At 51.7% G+C, this 16,308-nt stretch overlaps 9 protein-coding genes across 9 annotated transcripts; 4 read left to right on the top strand and 5 right to left on the bottom strand.

Annotated features, from left to right (window-relative positions):
* The first annotated feature begins 65 nt into the window (after window positions 1-65).
* Window positions 66-1,411, top strand: K489DRAFT_378944 (Metallo-hydrolase/oxidoreductase). The gene has a single exon (XM_033604527.1). It carries the CDS (start codon window positions 208-210, stop codon window positions 1,201-1,203), a length of 996 nt encoding a protein of 331 aa, XP_033461557.1. The 5' UTR covers window positions 66-207; the 3' UTR covers window positions 1,204-1,411.
* Window positions 1,412-1,780: 369 nt separating this feature from the next.
* On the top strand, window positions 1,781-3,404 carry K489DRAFT_369381 (Clavaminate synthase-like protein; the record flags this gene model as incomplete). The annotated part of the gene is made up of 2 exons (XM_033603028.1): window positions 1,781-2,148; window positions 2,204-3,404. The coding sequence occupies 2 exons, from the start codon at window positions 1,781-1,783 to the stop codon at window positions 3,402-3,404; spliced, it is 1,569 nt and encodes a 522-aa protein (XP_033461556.1).
* Window positions 3,405-3,509: 105 nt separating this feature from the next.
* K489DRAFT_378942 (Hydroxyethylthiazole kinase) lies at window positions 3,510-5,533 on the bottom strand. The gene is made up of 2 exons (XM_033604526.1): window positions 5,124-5,533; window positions 3,510-5,034 (listed from the first exon to the last, which is right to left on the bottom strand). The coding sequence occupies exons 1-2, from the start codon at window positions 5,230-5,232 to the stop codon at window positions 3,581-3,583; spliced, it is 1,563 nt and encodes a 520-aa protein (XP_033461555.1). The 5' UTR covers window positions 5,233-5,533; the 3' UTR covers window positions 3,510-3,580.
* A 643-nt stretch (window positions 5,534-6,176) lies between these two features.
* On the bottom strand, window positions 6,177-7,361 carry K489DRAFT_408885 (uncharacterized protein; the record flags this gene model as incomplete). The annotated part of the gene is made up of 1 exon (XM_033607531.1): window positions 6,177-7,361. One exon carries the CDS (start codon window positions 7,359-7,361, stop codon window positions 6,177-6,179), a length of 1,185 nt encoding a protein of 394 aa, XP_033461554.1.
* An 84-nt stretch (window positions 7,362-7,445) lies between these two features.
* K489DRAFT_184031 (uncharacterized protein) lies at window positions 7,446-8,022 on the bottom strand. Its single transcript, XM_033599478.1, has one exon. The coding sequence runs from the start codon at window positions 7,861-7,863 to the stop codon at window positions 7,531-7,533; it is 333 nt and encodes a 110-aa protein (XP_033461553.1). The 5' UTR covers window positions 7,864-8,022; the 3' UTR covers window positions 7,446-7,530.
* A 1,036-nt stretch (window positions 8,023-9,058) lies between these two features.
* On the bottom strand, window positions 9,059-9,874 carry K489DRAFT_184028 (uncharacterized protein). The gene has a single exon (XM_033599477.1). It carries the CDS (start codon window positions 9,633-9,635, stop codon window positions 9,144-9,146), a length of 492 nt encoding a protein of 163 aa, XP_033461552.1. The 5' UTR covers window positions 9,636-9,874; the 3' UTR covers window positions 9,059-9,143.
* A 567-nt stretch (window positions 9,875-10,441) lies between these two features.
* K489DRAFT_305676 (uncharacterized protein) lies at window positions 10,442-11,704 on the bottom strand (the record flags this gene model as incomplete). Its single annotated transcript, XM_033600545.1, has 2 exons — window positions 10,442-10,746; window positions 10,843-11,704. Coding segments are annotated over 2 exons (1,167 nt in total), but the record flags the coding sequence as incomplete, so codon positions are not given.
* A 1,010-nt stretch (window positions 11,705-12,714) lies between these two features.
* K489DRAFT_306969 (uncharacterized protein) lies at window positions 12,715-13,284 on the top strand (the record flags this gene model as incomplete). The annotated part of the gene is made up of 1 exon (XM_033600574.1): window positions 12,715-13,284. A coding segment is annotated over one exon (570 nt), but the record flags the coding sequence as incomplete, so codon positions are not given.
* A 1,371-nt stretch (window positions 13,285-14,655) lies between these two features.
* K489DRAFT_354579 (uncharacterized protein) lies at window positions 14,656-16,239 on the top strand (the record flags this gene model as incomplete). The annotated part of the gene is made up of 2 exons (XM_033602501.1): window positions 14,656-15,096; window positions 15,172-16,239. The coding sequence occupies 2 exons, from the start codon at window positions 14,656-14,658 to the stop codon at window positions 16,168-16,170; spliced, it is 1,440 nt and encodes a 479-aa protein (XP_033461549.1). The 3' UTR covers window positions 16,171-16,239.
* Between the last annotated feature and the right edge of the window lie 69 nt (window positions 16,240-16,308).

Here is a 16,308-nt window from a genome sequence, read left to right as displayed (position 1 = left end):
ATCAAGGAATCACCAGCGGGGGATTGATACAAAGAAGGTGGAATCATGACTCGCGACATTGATATCGACGTTTGGCATTAACCGCAGGAAAATAGTACCATTGATATGACCTGACAATATAGACCTGAGTGAAAAAGAACAAGTGCCGTAGAAGCCCTCGCCCACCTCGAGTCAATCCGCTTCACTCTTGGGCCCATCCGGACACGCATGCACAGGCTGCAGATCTATAGTCGTCCACACTTGCGGCAAGTCGTCCGCCCGTATCGTCACTTGGATTTGCCGAATGCGTCATTGATCGCTCGTCACATTTTCAACATCCCAGGATTATCTCGAAACATCCACAAAACCATGACAGAAACGCTCCCTCAGCTTCCTGATATCCAGCTACTAAGCACGCGCGTCCTCCGGGTCCTTGGAAAGAACCCTTCAAAGTATACTTTACAAGGCAGCAACACGTTTTTAGTCGGCGATGGCCGCAAAAGGATCCTTATCGACACTGGTGAAGGCAAACCGATTTATAGCGAGCTGCTGAAGCAAGCGTTGCAAGAGCAAAATGCGACGATCGAATCGATCCTTTTGACCCACTGGCACCATGACCATACCGGAGGCGTTCAGCAAGTCCTCGACCTCTGCGATGAGCACAACAAGCCGACTGTATACAAACACAAACCCGAGGCAGGCCAGACTGATATTGCCGACGGCCAAATTTTTCGCGTTGACGGAGCGACGCTCCGTGCGTTCTATTGTCCCGGACACACGAACGACCATATGGCATTTATCCTAGAGGAAGAAGATGCCATGTTCACCGGCGACAACGTCCTCGGGCACGGCACGACCGTCTTTGAAGACCTCCCTGCGTACATGGACAGCCTGGATCGGATGCAGAAACAATTCAACGGCTGGGCATATCCCGGACATGGGCAGGTGCTTGGAGACGGTGTCTCGAAGATCCGCGAGTACATCACTCATCGCAAGCAGCGTGAGGGCGAAGTATTGAACGTGCTGCGGGAAGAGGCCAGTGGCAATGAACAAGGCTGGCAGAGCATGGAGATCGTCAAGATCATATATCGCGACTATCCTGAAGCACTCCACTTACCTGCGGAAGGTGGCGTGAAGCAGGTTCTGAAGAAGTTGAAGCTTGACGGGAAGGTTACGGAATTGGAGAATGGAAACTGGAAATTAGCAGAAAAGGCGGCGCTATGAATTGCATGTCGAATGACGAATATGGTATCATGATCTTTATAAATTTCTGTCTTTTTGTCAATCATGCATCAAAAACGCATTTGCCGCAGTCTTATTATACACGAGAGTCACAATACGAAACTGGCGAGGACTTCAGACTGTTTCAATGCCCCGTTCTGCAGTTGTGTTTCGACTCCGCTTACTCGACCGCCTCGAATCCGACTCCACCTATAAACTATTGTTCGACTATGAACTTTGTCCAATGCGAGGAATTGACAAGTGCCAACTCGTATTTTGTTGGACATGAATGAATGCGTGGTCTGAAAATCGCATTGATGAATCTTAGTGGGTTTAGGGTAGAAGAAATGGTCATTGGCGAACACTTTTCGCATCGCAAGCACACAAAATTTTCCGTGGAATATTGAACAGCCCATTAAAGAGTCAGCACCTGACGTTGACCATACTATTTCGCAAAACGTATCTGAGAAAGTTTGTTGACCGCATTCCTGCTCTGTTCGTCACCAAAGAAGCCCATAAATACCTTGCATCCGAGGTTTCATTCGAGCAGAGTGGCGTCACGCCTCGTCTGACGATCATCATGGCAATATCGTTGACATTGCAAGCTGCGGACGAGCCGACGCACAACCCAGAGTTCTCGACAGATCGTCCCAATAAAAGAACCAAGCATGATCATGCGGACAAAAGCGATAATGCTTGTAATGTGGGTCGAGATGAAACGACATTCGTTGCTCGTCATCCCTTAGGCGTCAGACCCTCGGGCAATTCCTTCGACTCCGAGATCAACCTCAAATTCGCGATGGGATCGTTTGCGCGACTGCCAGATGAATTACTAGCGTCGGTCCTCGAGACTTTACCTCCAGCAGATCTGCTTCGTCTAGGCGGGACCTGTCGAGCCCTGTATGCCTTCACGCGCAACGAAGAGCTTTGGCGGGCTATGTTTATTGCGTAAGTCCGTATATTTGATTCACGTCACAACAAGTTGTTGACAAGAGGCATCTAGTGCTTCGCCGAAAACTTTTAAATGGCGTGGTACTTGGCGATCGACCTACCTCAACCAAGCTGTGGACAAGGAACCGATGGTCGACTGCAGGAACCTCTTTTCGGATGTATTACATCGACCATTCTACTGCGCAAACGTTTCGCTTGATACCTACGCCGAGAATATTCCAACAGGAAATCGCATCACCCGCTTGGAAAATGTCACGCCCGAGGCCTTCGCCACCGAATGGGTCCATCGTCCATTTATCCTGACAGAACCGGTCAAATCATGGCCGATCTACAAGTCCTGGACTCTTTCCCGGCTACGCGAGCGATATGCTGAGACAAGCTTCCGCGCGGAGAGTGTGGATTGGCCTCTGAAGATATATTTCTCGTATATGCAGAGCTCGAAAGACGAGAGCCCCTTATATCTATTCGACCGCAGTTTTGTGGAGAAGATGGGAATAGCGGTAACATCAAGTCCACCTGACGGTGATTCCTCAGAAATGAGCGATCGAATTGCATACTGGCCTCCTTCATGCTTCACATCTGACGCCTTTACCGTTCTTGGAGACAAACGCCCCGATCACCGGTGGCTAATCCTCGGACCCGCGCGCAGTGGTAGCACCTTCCACGTCGACCCCAATGGCACGTCCGCATGGAACGCGGTCATACGTGGCCGAAAATACTGGATCATGTTCCCGCCTATCTCGAATACACGAGCTCCCCCGCCCGGTGTCCACGTCAGCGCAGACAAAAGCGAAGTGACCACGCCGCTGAGCATCGCAGAATGGCTGATTGGATTCCACGCAGAAGCCCGGCGTACCCCTGGGTGTGTGGAGGGGATCTGCGAAGAGGGCGAGGTGTTATATGTACCTTCAGGATGGTTCCATCTCGTCGTCAACCTTGAAGCCAGCGTGGCGGTGACACAGAACCTCGTCCCACGGCGCCGAGTCGGAGCGGTCTTGCGGTTCCTAAAAGAACAACCGCAGAGCATCAGCGGCTTTCGTGAGGATGTCGACGACCCATATGCATTATTCCTTGGCAAGCTCAGGGAGCATGACCCCGAGCTGGCCGACGAGGGGCTTCGCGAATTGGAGCGACTACAGCGATTGGGTGGAAAATGGGAGCAGCTGACCAAGGGTGACGACGATAATGCTACAGGCAGCGCGAGCGCCTTTTCTTTCGGGTTCGGCGGTTCTGATGACGAGAGCGATGCTTGAGGCATTACAATTACAGACAAGAGCTCTTCCTACTCTGAATGTACATTCTTCAGGAGAGATACTTTTCAGATCATGCCATCGGTCCCTGGCAACTTGGAAAATCACGACACCTGAACGAAGCAAGGTTGGTAAGAACTCAAAATACTTTCTTTAAGAGCACATCATCATCATCATCATCATCGAAACTCAAGCTGTGCCGCGGCAGCCCATGCACCATTGCCTTCAACACTTTCCTGACGAATATGATAAAGCTCGTCAATAAACGCTGGGACAAATGTGCCCGGACCTTTCACATCCGGCCTCGGCGCTGCTCTCTCCGCTGCAATTTCATACATCAGCATCGCCGTCACGACCGCAAGGAACGCGTCTTTCCGCTCCACGGCCAACAGACTTGCCACGGTGGCCCCAAGCGTGCAACCGCTTCCGGTGATCTCACCGAGATACTCATGACCATTGCGTATCGTGACTGTCCGCTCTCCATCGGAGACGACATCTATTGGTCCACTCAGGATGATCACATTACGTTCGCGAGCAGCAGTCGATCGGACCAGCTCTACTCTCTGGTCAAGAGAGAGTTGCGCATCGCCCGAGTCCACACCACGCTGGCTGATCCCGACGGCACCGGCCACAGTACGGATCTCGCCCTCGTTGCCTTTGACCACGGAGAAGAAGCCGCCTGCCATCAGCTCCCGGACGCCATCGCGACGGTCCTGGGTAGCTGCTGCACCGACTGGATCAAAGAGAATCGGGCCTCCAACTGCGTTGTAAGCGCGGATCGCTTGGAGATAATTTGCTCGGCCTTCGGGCGTGCTGGTGCCCATGTTCACCACTAGACTACCCCCTAATTGGGCCAGATCCCTTGCCTCGTTGCCATTGTTCGACATGATGGGCGATGCACCAACGGCAATGACGACGTTGGCGGCGAAGTTCTGCACGACGAGATTGGTCATATTGTGGCAGAGCGGTTTCTGCTCCGCGAGTCGCTTCACGAGCAGTGGTGCGGCTCTGATCATATCATCTCGGTTTAGAGAGGTCTTAGAAGTGAAGGCTGCGGCGAATGCCGGTGGAGACCGTATAAGCTGGCTGAGTGACGATGCGGCCTCTTGTGGGTCTTGGGCAGCTATGATGGCGCTGACCACGGCTACACCATCGAGCTTCTTCTGTGCCGAAGCGGTTTGGTATAGCACACGTTGAACGTTGGAATGATTGATGCCACCGATGCACACCGTCCGAACATGGCCTAGTCCTTCTTCCGCAAGCTTGATCAGGATTTGACGGACGCCTGCAGTCCCAATGATAGATTTCGTGTTGTCCTTAGTGGGGGTTGCGAACACCGTGCCGATGCCCAGATAGTCCGCTCCATCTCTCGCGGCCGTGAGAGCTTCCTCTTCAGAATTCGCGGTAACACCAATGATGGCTTGTTGGCCTAGAAGTCGACGCGCGCTTGCTAGGTCAATGTCATCCTGGCCGATATGCACTCCCTCTACTCCCGCTGCCAACGCAACATCTACACGATCGTTGATGAGCAAAGGGATGTTCGCGGCACGCGTTACGTCATGCAAGCGCTTTGCGATGCGGATGAGCTCTGCTGTCTCGGATGTCTTGTCTCGAAGTTGAACAATGGTGGCGCCTAGTAAGAAGACAGTCAGCTTCTCAAGTCTAATTGGTTTGCCTCTGAGTCGCTGAGGAGCTGGGAGGGTGGAAGACAGGCATGCGTACCGCCTTTGACCGCCGCAGCTACCACTGGGACGAGATCCCTGTCACCCAGTATCCCGGCAGTGGAGTCGGTCACTAGGTAAACTGAATAATTGATCTGTTGACGATCCATTTTGAGGAAGTGCCGTTCTCATATACTTATATTTTCACGACGCAATTCGAGATCCTCGACATGTCATTTGAAGTTATAGTTGGCAGAAGATCAGTCGCCCTACCCCAGAAAGTTCACGTTGGTGACGACAGAGCTCAGAGCGTAAGAATTCACCACGATCGTTTCATTTCTATGACGGGAACCACATGGCTTCATCGGGCGCGTGGCAAGGCTGTCAGAGGGCCAAATCCCGTGAAGCTCGAGGAACAAACAGAGTTTGGTTCCTAACAGAACTTGTTTGATGCGATACTCAAGAGTCTCGCTCCTCGTGTATAGTCGTGTTCAAGGAGAAACATTTCTCCCTTGATGTGATGTGTGTGGCATTGGGTGCGGGGCTCTAAAAGGTCGCCCCGAAGATGCGCCGACGAAGGGAGACCAAGCCCTGGAGTCTTGTCGTCAATTTTATTATACTGTAGAATCGGAGGGAAACGTGCAGACCAATACCAGACACAAGCGACGACGGGCATATTGATACGATGTTTGGGAATCAAACCACGTGCAATGTGCTTTCAACTCATCTACCACCCAGGAATTTTCGAAAATGATTGTTAAAATATGGATAATAATTGCAAAGTATTAAAAGATTTGTATATTAATGCCTGTATTGCGGCAAATTATGATCAAGGCCGAGTGCCTTTTGTATGCTCGCGTAGAGGCCGTAAATTCATGGCAATCGCCTGTTGTATTCGTGTCCGCCGGAGGATATCCCAAAATTTGCAACCCATTGATAACGCCCAGACTCCACCGAGACATGGCTGTCGCCATGTCTGTCCCATCTTCCGCCTGCGGTTTGGTTGTCGCCAAGTCATTCAGCGTCCCTTCATAGATAACGAATGAACCAGATCCTAATTCCGTCAGTCCATATGATAGCATTTTCACGATACTCCGATGGGTGTAAAAGTCGCTTAGAATATGGCGTCCTCCTCGAGTCGTTGTTCTAGTCGCTCTGCTTGACTGATGACATAGCTTGCTAGCCATCGGATCTCGTACACTTCGTCGGTCGCCTCCCATTTTCGGCGATGCTGCATGCCGTGCGTTCGAGAATGCGATTGCTGTGAACGCGAACCATACCGCGGGTCGCCTTTTCCATGCCGTGACGGCTTGGAGTCCATCTCTGCAGCGTGTTCACGCTCGACTTCCATCTTCACACGGTTGATCATTTTGACATGTGAAGCGAGCAGGTCGAGTTCCATACGTAGCCGCCCATCAGAACCTGAGGGATAGCGATTTGATGGTCGAGGACCACGGATCTGCGAGGCAAAGCGGACTCGGTAATGGAATTGTGGGAGGACATTCGTGTTCTCCCACGGGGACAAAGATGACGGCAAAGAGTGCCAGGATGATGGCGGGCTCCATGACGAGCATCTAGCAGCCTTTGTTATCATGTTAGGTACGATATCCTGCGACTCGGAGTCTTCGGTATCGGATGTCTCGTCATCGGCTTCCGGAATGATGGACGCCTGGCGCTGCAATTCCCAGTGCGTGGCTGAGGACTGAGCTACTCGAGCAGCAAGGATGGAGCGTTCGATCGTCCATTCTTTGAGGCGTGCTTGATCATCTGATGTTGGGACATGTGACACGATCACTTGAATCCAGATATTGACGTTACGGCTCAATGCGGTGCGATCAGCTTCGCTATGATTCGACAGAGCGGCCGCCAAATTGCTGAAGTCATAACTCAGAACGCGAATTTCGATTGCAGCATTCGCGAGAAGGACCGGCGCGTACTCTGTGCGTAATTGACGATTGACTAAGAGTAAAGGCACCGGCTCGACGCTGGTTGACTTTCGAGGCGAGGAAGATTTCTGCCGTGCATTTGCGACCCGAGGAGGACACAAAGTCAGGTTCGTGCTAGTAGCAAGGTGCCGGAAGATGCGTTGGCGAATATCGTATGGCAGTCCAAGGAGAGACGCTGGCGGTTGACACTCCCAAGATGTGGTTCGGGAGAATGAAAAGCTATCGAGGTCGCTGCAGGGTGGGCCTGTGATACTGGTGCGATGGCTTGCATATCCACTGTCGAGTTCCGACTGTGATGATGAGTTAGACTTGATGGACAGTGTTGAACTGAGGCGGCGAAGCTTCGAAAACATTTTGATGGCCGATGATGGGTTTGTTCTTGACAAGATCGATATCGTGAGAACGCTGGAAATTGACGGACTTCGGAGAGGAGCGCTCTAATCCGGCGACGTCACGTAGTCAATGTTGGCAAGTCCACAGAGCAGGTTTGATCAAGGGACTCGAGACGCTATCCGAAAGTGCTTAATCCAAAGCGATGGAGGTGGCGAATTTGATGTTATATGATAAGCGTATCGATGGTGCGACAATTGACACAATCAATGGCAGTGTGACATATGGAGAATGACATATGTGCAGGGTGTGGAACGGGTCATGTCGACCCCGGAAAAGAGCCATGCGACCAGCGCGATTCGGAGCAGGAAAGGGTCCCGATTCTGAGACCGGTCGTGCGATTGCAGTCGATGCCCTTCTCTTGAGGGGGGGGCGCATTGCGTAGGAGGGATCGCGTGCAAAGCCACCTGGGCAGCTCCGCAGTATGCCCTGATGATCAACCTGGGTACAAACATACAGTAGCATGGGCAGATGGTCTCAAACGAGATGCACTGCTAAGGTGAGGAACGGGAGATAGTGGGTAGCATTTTTTTTTCTCGATGCTCCGATGGCGGAACGGTTCGCTTCCTTGTGAGACATGCGTGGTAAACCTCTGCAGTCCTGCGGAAGTGCACAGACCGCGATGTTGCTGCTCTCTTGTCCATGGCCAACAAACAAGGGATATCACAGTACTGTATGTGAAGTGGCGTTGACGATGACGAGGCGTAGTGCGCGTACTCGAAATGAACGAAGGATTTCTTGATGGAGGATTTAAGCTTACTGGGTAGTGTAGCCGCGATAGGAAATGCCGATTGGCCGGCCGCGCCGTTCAGCTACACTTCTGGCCGCTCGTGCGTCAGCAATTGGTTATCACAATCACCTGCAACCTGGGAGTGACGCAGGCGCCGAGCGAGTGGACAGCCTGCTCAATTGTGCAGGCCCTTTTGAAGGGATGGACCAGATTACTATCACTCCAAAAAAGAATGGTGCATGTTCCTGCACCCATACCGCGCGCGTGGTAAGTCATTCTCAATCCGATCTGTCCACACACATACTGTTGGCGCAACCCATCTGCGACAAGAACGTTGAAAAGGTGGAGAAGCAGCAGCGTGATGCTGCATTCATGCAATCGTGTGGCGTGCCGGCGCAACTGCAGGCACGCCGATTTTCCGCACAACCAACTTAACGTCCGCACGACGATCCATGGTCCCTGCAATCACAAAATGCCGCACCTGTTTCTGCAAAGATCGTCACTCGCGCTCAAGAAAAATATTTCTTGTGTGGTCTACATGATGAGGGAAGGAAAGCTAGATATCGCAATTGCTTTGATACCAGTCTTTAGCGCAAACTGCTGCTGCGAGAAGTCGGTCGCCAGGTCGCATTGCAAGAATTCTATCAGTCGACGAGGATGGATATGAGGCAGTCCACCATATCGCAAGGTGAAGGGAAACCTCCCTCGATGTAATTTGCACAACTGGCATGGTGACATTCGGCATTCGCGGTACCACGATCTTGGGTTGGGTGAACGGTTTTCCGCAACGTCATCCGCACGCGTCGTCGATCTCAAGAAATCCCCATAATAAACGAGAGGTAGCATTTTTGGCGTCCGGAGGTTTCAACCGTTCCGCGGCCTGAGACGTTTTCTCATGTCTCACATGCGATGTGCTGCCGGCGAAACTGTTCTGCAACGGTGATGCGCACTTCCTAGGCTTCGTACAACAAACAGAAAATCGTGATCTTGTCGACGCGAATGATGACCAGGCAAATCAGTCGTCACATGCGCAAGGCATCCAGGAATTGTCGAAATTGGCCAAATATAAGACGAATTGCACGCCTTTGGTATGATTTCTTGGGTCATATTCGCAATTCGTCCAGTCGCCTGAGAAACACGCCTCTTTGCGATAGTTCTGCGCATACAGGGAGCACTCCATCCCACCGATGAGTTCAACACAGGACCACCAACGGTGAGACAGTGCGCGCAAAATCTTTCTAGGGATCGCACAGGATGCGGGCAGGTCTGTCGAGATTTTTACGTCGCTTGACAGTAGGAGATCGAGCGGCTGTTCTGGACTTCGCGTGTTTTGCCAACGTCTCCAGCCGGGGGACCGCTCAACGTCTTCCGGAACCTCAACGGGCGTGTGCTCCCCATGTCTCTCGATCCATGCGGCTGTTCCGCTCCAACGTCTCGCGCAAGAAGCTGTTTTTTTGCGAGGAATCGCAAGTGTGATGAAACCCAATTTGGACCTCTTCACTATCATCCACGAGGTGATCGAACATGCAAATATGTTATCGACTGCAGCAGCTTTCACTCACGTCGTAGCGTGCTCGGTATTTCTGCGGCGGCTATCACGACATTCGTTGAAGGTTCGAAGGATGTGAGCCCGTGAACAGGGTCCGTAGAGTAGAGTTTGCGATGACTCCGTACACGTCATTGCCATCCTTCGATTAGCGTGCTGAAACAGATATTAGTTTCAACTTTCGAATACCGCCCTACGTAAGATTGCTCGACTATCCAAGAATGCAGGGCTAGAAGGTGTGAGAGGGTCGTCAAGTTGCGTTGACAGAAATTCGCCGCGTGCGAGGAATGAGATTGACTTTCTCACTAAAGGCCGTTTAATCCAGATCCCAACAAGGGCAGATAGCGAGCCATACATCCGTCTCTTCGTCATCATAAGCATGCTAGACAGGCTACCAGATTTACTTGTACAAATGTGAGGCAGAATCCCGTTGCTCCGATTCATAACTTTGTTGGCCGTCCCTCGTCACTGTTTCCTCTCCTCATCCGTGGTCCAGCCAGAGAAGATATGTGAGGGACGGATGCTGATGCATTTGCACTTCCAGCTTCCTCGGCGGTCCGCGATCCCGTATGGACATTGACGATCCTCACGGCATCTCTGACCGCTGAGTTGACCGCATTCACCGCGCGTTCCACACTTTGGCCCATGCTACTCGACGTCGAAGCGGCCACATCTCCTTGACCCGTGAGTCGGTTTGGCTGCGATTGGGGCTGGTTCACACTGGTGAAATGCTGATGCTGCTGTTGCTGCAATCTTTGCAATCGATCCGAGGTGAGCCAAGTGACTTGTCGTTGGAGACCGGCAACTTGTGCACCGACGTAGGCAATCTCGTCACGCATGCGGATATTCTCATTGAGGATTTGAACGCTGTGACGACCGTCGAGGTCAGCTAAAGCGGTCGAGGTGCGGTTGACTTCTTCTCGGAGTGCTTCATGCATGCTAAGCAAGTGGTGGAATGGCGATGTGTAGGGGGCGTTGGTAAGAGCTGGGTTGGAAAATGACACGTCGACAGCATGTTCGCGTCCATACGCAGGACTGGGAACAGACTGCGTGCGAGTAAGGCGGTTGACGGCTGGGAACGAGGGATCATTGTATAGAGGAAAGTCAGAGACAAGGGACAGTGAGTCATCGGCGACCTCATCAACATCAGCCTGTTGCATGCTGAAACGGTTGATGGGCAAATTGTCTGCAGTGTTTGCGTCCGATACATCATGCTGAGGACATATGATGTTTTGAATCGTTGAGAACCCACTCTCGAATATCTCGAGCTTGCGATTCATCTCTTTCTGCGCAGCTTCTTGCTCATCCATTCGCTGTCTTTGCGCGTCAAGAACCGGGGCCAACTTTGCCAATACACAGTGCGTAGCGTGGCTTTCCATGTCTTCCTTCTTGCCAACTAAATAGCATCCGAGAGCCGAACCGGGACAAGGAATGCTCACAGCTGGGCACAGCCGCTGATTGTGTTCGACAAGGTCCTTGTAAGATATAGAAGCATCGCAGAGATTACAAGGAAAGACACGGTCTGGACACGTCTCTGCCCAGTGTTGCTCAAGCGTCGATGTTTGAAGCTCTTCGCGGCATGCCACACAGCTGACGTCAACATGGAGGCATCCCTGTAGAGCATCCTTGCGTCGAATTGGTAGATCGCAGTTCTCGTCTGGACACTCAATCTTCGCATAACCGCAGTAAATGGTTACATGGTCTTGCACCTCACCGCGTTTCACGATTGTAGAACAGCCTTCTCCAGTGTTAGGACATTTGACCAGAAGATCATCCAGTATGTTGACCAGAATCTTAGTGGTAGCAGATCGTGGTCCTAGCTTGGCCGGAGTACGACATGACGGACAGTCACCTCGAGGGCCGTGGGGGCTATATGGCGAGGAGGGAGTGGTCCATGTTTGCCGAATGCAGTCCCGGCAGAAGCAGTGATCGCATTCGTTCAAGATGACAGGATCGATGAATGGACAACGGCATATTGGACATGTCAAGTTCTCGTCGACTGTGGCGACATAATCGATCATTCGTAGATCGACACTCATGGTAGGTTTTGGTACTTGAATGCGAGCTCGTGAATACAAGTAATGGTCTTCGTCGATAGTCTGCCGTGCTTCGAATCTTCGAATATTTCGCAGATCTGGAACGGAGGGCATATCAGGCATCGCATTGCGTGGCGCGGCGGAGTCGGGCTCTAGAATTGCCGCTTGTCCCTGAGAGATTGCCCTCCGGTGACCTTCATGGTTTCTGGTTGAAGATCGATGGTTGTTGCTCGAGCGGAATAGTGAACTTGCGCGTGACATATTGTCATGTCGCCAGGAAAATCGTGAGCTCTCCATGAGCGATTTCTTGCGCTGTGAGAAGGTGCACAGGGTATATATATCGGGCCAGGATTGATCACGATAGGACCGTCTTCAGAGAGAGATGGAATACAAGGCGTCTCTGCCGGCATCGGGCCAAGAACCACTGTAGAATATGGTAAACCCCAAACAACGGTGAGAAAGGCACACTGTCTTGACCTGCTCAGGGCGTATTTAGAACCATGGTAGAATGATTGTCTTTGCCAATGGCAGATGACTAGAGGCGCGCGGTAAGATACAATGCAAACGCCGACTTAGTATTATTTTCGGGCTTCTCATCAGAGCGGCTGGCAATCGTGACCTCGGGAGGCTGAAAGGCGCGTGAAGAAAGGCGGTGGACAAATGCTGGGCCGAAAATCGACAGGGTCCTGCAGGGGGCGAGCGGCCCGGCGCTGTACCTCGCACGTGACCTTTTAATTTCTAGATTACAAGGGGATATTGGAGCTGCATGACAGGACCAACGTAAACCAAAACTTCACTCAACCTACGCCAGGTGAACAAAAATTCGTCTTTTGGGTGCGCGTCATTGTTTCGTGATGAAGGCCCGTCGAGTAAAGAGCGGTCTCAAGAAAAAGACCATCGTCTCAAAGAATGGGATTCAAAAGCCCAAGAAAAAACAACAGCAGCAAAAGCAAAAGCAACAACAACAACAACAACAACAACAACAGAATTCTAACCGACAATTTACTATCCCATTCCGGCAGGAGGATGCGATTCTGCTCGTAGGTGAAGGCGACTTCTCTTTCTCGAAGTCCATCGTTTCAGACCACGGCTGTTGTGATATCGTAGCAACTTGCCTCGACTCGCAGGCTGAGCTTTTTGAGAAGTACGACCCACAGGCCAAAGAGCACGTCGAGTATCTCGAGGGAGAGGGCCAGACTGTTCAATATTGCGTTGATGCGACCAAACTAGACGAGAATAAATCACTGAAAAAGAAAGGCGCGCAATTTGACGTGATTATTTTTAACTTCCCACATGTCGGGGGCAAAAGCAAGGACGTGAACCGTCAAGTACGCTTCAATCAGGAGCTGCTCGTGAAGTTCTTCACTGCTGCAAGTAAGCTGTTGACTATCGCCGGCACTATCGTGGTGACGCTGTTCGAAGGCGAACCTTATACCCTATGGAATATCCGCGATCTTGCCCGACATAGTGGTTTAGAAGTCCAGCGGAGCTTCAAATTTCTAGCAGGTGCTTACCCCGGCTACAGCCACACACGTACGCTCGGAAATATAACAGGAGGTGGAGGATGGAAAGGTGAGGATCGAGACTCTCGCAGTTACATCTTCCAAAGGAAAGCACCAGGCGCAACTCCCAAGAACAAGCAGATAACACCACATGTACAAGAAGTATCATTACAGTCGAGTGTTCAAAAAAGGAAACGAAACGAGCGAGAAGAAGATTCTGAAGTGCAAGGATGAAGTATGCATGGTGCCTGGTCCGAGTATGACATGCTCACAAAGACGCCGTCGTCCATGCATAAAAACCTTCGCGGGCATACATGCACCATGCCTTCGCCGCCATTCCTCTAGATCGAAAAAAAATTGGCCCGCTCGCGGTACGAGCTCGCGTGCATTATTACGGTTATTGCTCAGCTCGCAGTGCAAGAGTGAGCCGATTTCCGATTTTTTATCATATTTTTCTCCAATGTTGTTGCATAGCCCGAGCAAAAAGCGGCAAATATCGTCACGAATGTCGCGTTTGTGACCACAACGGAATTTCACGGACCGATGTGCAGAAAGTACCCCAGGCTGCCCAATACGACAAAAGTCTGCCAGCGAGACTGCCATTTACAGATCCGCCGTCATAGTCAAGCCCGCAAACAATTTTAGCGACAGGTGCCATGTAGAGGGAAACGTTGGTGCTCTTCTATTTGGACCCAATTGGGAAGTAGGACATCCTCGTGCACAGCTTCTTCATCGGCTCGTCGCGCCATCCAATGAGCGGTGGGTCGTTGATGACAATTCAAGATGTACGATCGGAGATAGACTTGCGATGCACTCATGTCGCAGGCAACCTCAATGGGTCGAATCGCCAGCACTTTTTGCAAGTTTGCGCGGCGACATCTCATGGTCAGATTGCGAGACCAACGATCCGTTGGGAAGCATTGTAAGTGCAATGGAAATCAAACAGATCAGCTTGTTTATCGCTCATATCGCGAGTGTCTGTAATGTAAAGAATAAATTCCCGTTAGAGCCGCTGTTGCCTCCTTGACCATCGAGACGGAAAGCATCCCACGTGGATCATGATATCAAGTCGGCTCGTTTGTCGCCGTGCCCAATGCGGTGCCGTCGGCTTGTTCCAAGGTTGTATACCAAGGTAAGTCTACAAAGTTGACTGCGTCGAGATGCACGCCTTTACTTTGGATACCTCTAACAAGCCGGACGTTACCGTAGATCACAGCGTACGGAGGCGCTGCTCCACTAGTTCTACGGAAGACTACCTAGGTACTATAGATATACCTGGGCAGGTGTCCATGTACGACAGGCACATCTTTGATTTGAGCAACACTTTCTCCCTATTGTGCTCACGCGGATCTTGGAAAACGTGAAGCTGCGATTGGTCGGATGCTGCTCGGGACTATCATAATTGGTAGAAGTATTTCCCGATGAACTTGAAACCGTAGGGCGATGAGCTCCTCCGAAGCTTCATCCTCACAGGGCTCGCCGTCTCCGCAGACATCACCCGTTGCGAGTCTTCACGAAGCGCAGGCGAGAGCTCCGAACCTAGGACAGCTCGTTGGCTATTTCGTGGCGGCGAAACGCTCACTGGAGGCATCCGGCCATGTTTATCGTGCCACCGAACTCGTCAACAGCTCGCGTACGCTTATCGAGGACATCGCTGTGCTAAACGCAAAGAATTCGTATGCTTCACGAGCGCTTGACGAGCAGCTAAATACCTTGCGCGCCATCGAGGATGTCGTTGTCGAGGAGGCTGACCGAGTCTCAAACGAGTTCAATGCTACGCTTGCCAGCTTAGATGATGCTGACCGCCGCCTCCAGCAGACGTTGGATGCCCTTCGCCAGACCGTAGTGGATGTGAAGTTATCTCAAAGACAGCAAACTCGGCTCGTGCAAAGTCCAGCGCGGACGTCTGCTTCTCAAGAGAGCGCTTCAATTGTGGACGACGAGACCGGGGTACCAGAGAAATCACTTTTGGACTTCATAGACGAAACTACACATGGACAACTGCGTACCTCTCTATATGCTTTGATTGACGCGTACCACCACGCTCGCAATGAGGTGGAACAGAGCCTGGTGTCTTATGGAGAGTCAGTAAAGCGACTGAACGCTCTCCTCGCCGATCCACCTCAGCTTCCAGATAAGCCTACCATTTACGATGAGCCGCCTCCCACAATTCCACAATTATTTCGTAATCTTGAATCCCACGCTTCGGAGATTGCCTCACTGTTGTACAACCTCGTCAGTCATTATGACCTTTGCGTGACGGCGCTGAAGCATACAGAGGGCGGCGGCGAAGCGGCCAGACTTGCTGTACAAGCGGCTGACGGGCTTGCAAAAGACGAAGCCACCGCAGGTAGAACGGAGGAAAGTCTCTATAGCAAGACTACACCTGAACCGATCTCCCTCGAGGAGAGGTTGGAAATGCTCGTGGTTTTGGAGAATGACGCCTTGGAAGTTGCGGACGTCACACAGGAGATAAAAGACCTCGCATCTGCCATGGAATCTCAATATTCGCAGCTGACTAGGCATGCTCAGCAAGCTCGCACACGGCACGATGTTCTTCGTCATCTGCTCTCTCGGTTGCACCTCTTTCATGTCGAAGTGCTTCCGGTACATGTCCAGCTCAACCGCGTATTTATCTCGCAGACTTGGTCAGAGCTGCACGCCAATCTGCAGAGCAAAACATCAGAGCTGGTCGACCTTTGTACTTTTTACGAGTCCTTCCTGTCCGGATATGCCGCCCTGTTGGAGGAAGTCCGTCGACGAGCGACCAGCGAAGCTCAGATGCGGCAGACTGCAGAAAGGGCCCGGAGAGAGCTGACGAAGCTATTTGAGGCGGAGCGCATCGCTCGAGAGACCTTTATGGCTGACGTGGGAGAGTATCTCCCGCGTGACATATGGGACGGATTGGAGGAAGAAGTGCGGAGATGGGAGGTGAAGAGAGCGGAGCGGAGCAAGTGAATGCCCTTTTCGGTCCGTTTCGGAGAATATGCAACGGTTTACCTCAATGTCTAAGCACAAGATATGTTCTTTGTCTTATTCGTGTGATGCACTTCAGTTTCGAGCAATTCGGCGAGAGAACAGCACCTCATCAAGTGG

This window comes from Dissoconium aciculare (genome assembly GCF_010015565.1).
Source record: "Dissoconium aciculare CBS 342.82 unplaced genomic scaffold K489scaffold_4, whole genome shotgun sequence".
Classification (NCBI taxonomy): domain Eukaryota; kingdom Fungi; phylum Ascomycota; class Dothideomycetes; order Mycosphaerellales; family Dissoconiaceae; genus Dissoconium; species Dissoconium aciculare.
Note: the sequence above shows the minus strand (reverse complement) of the source record. Positions and strands in the feature narration are given on the sequence as shown.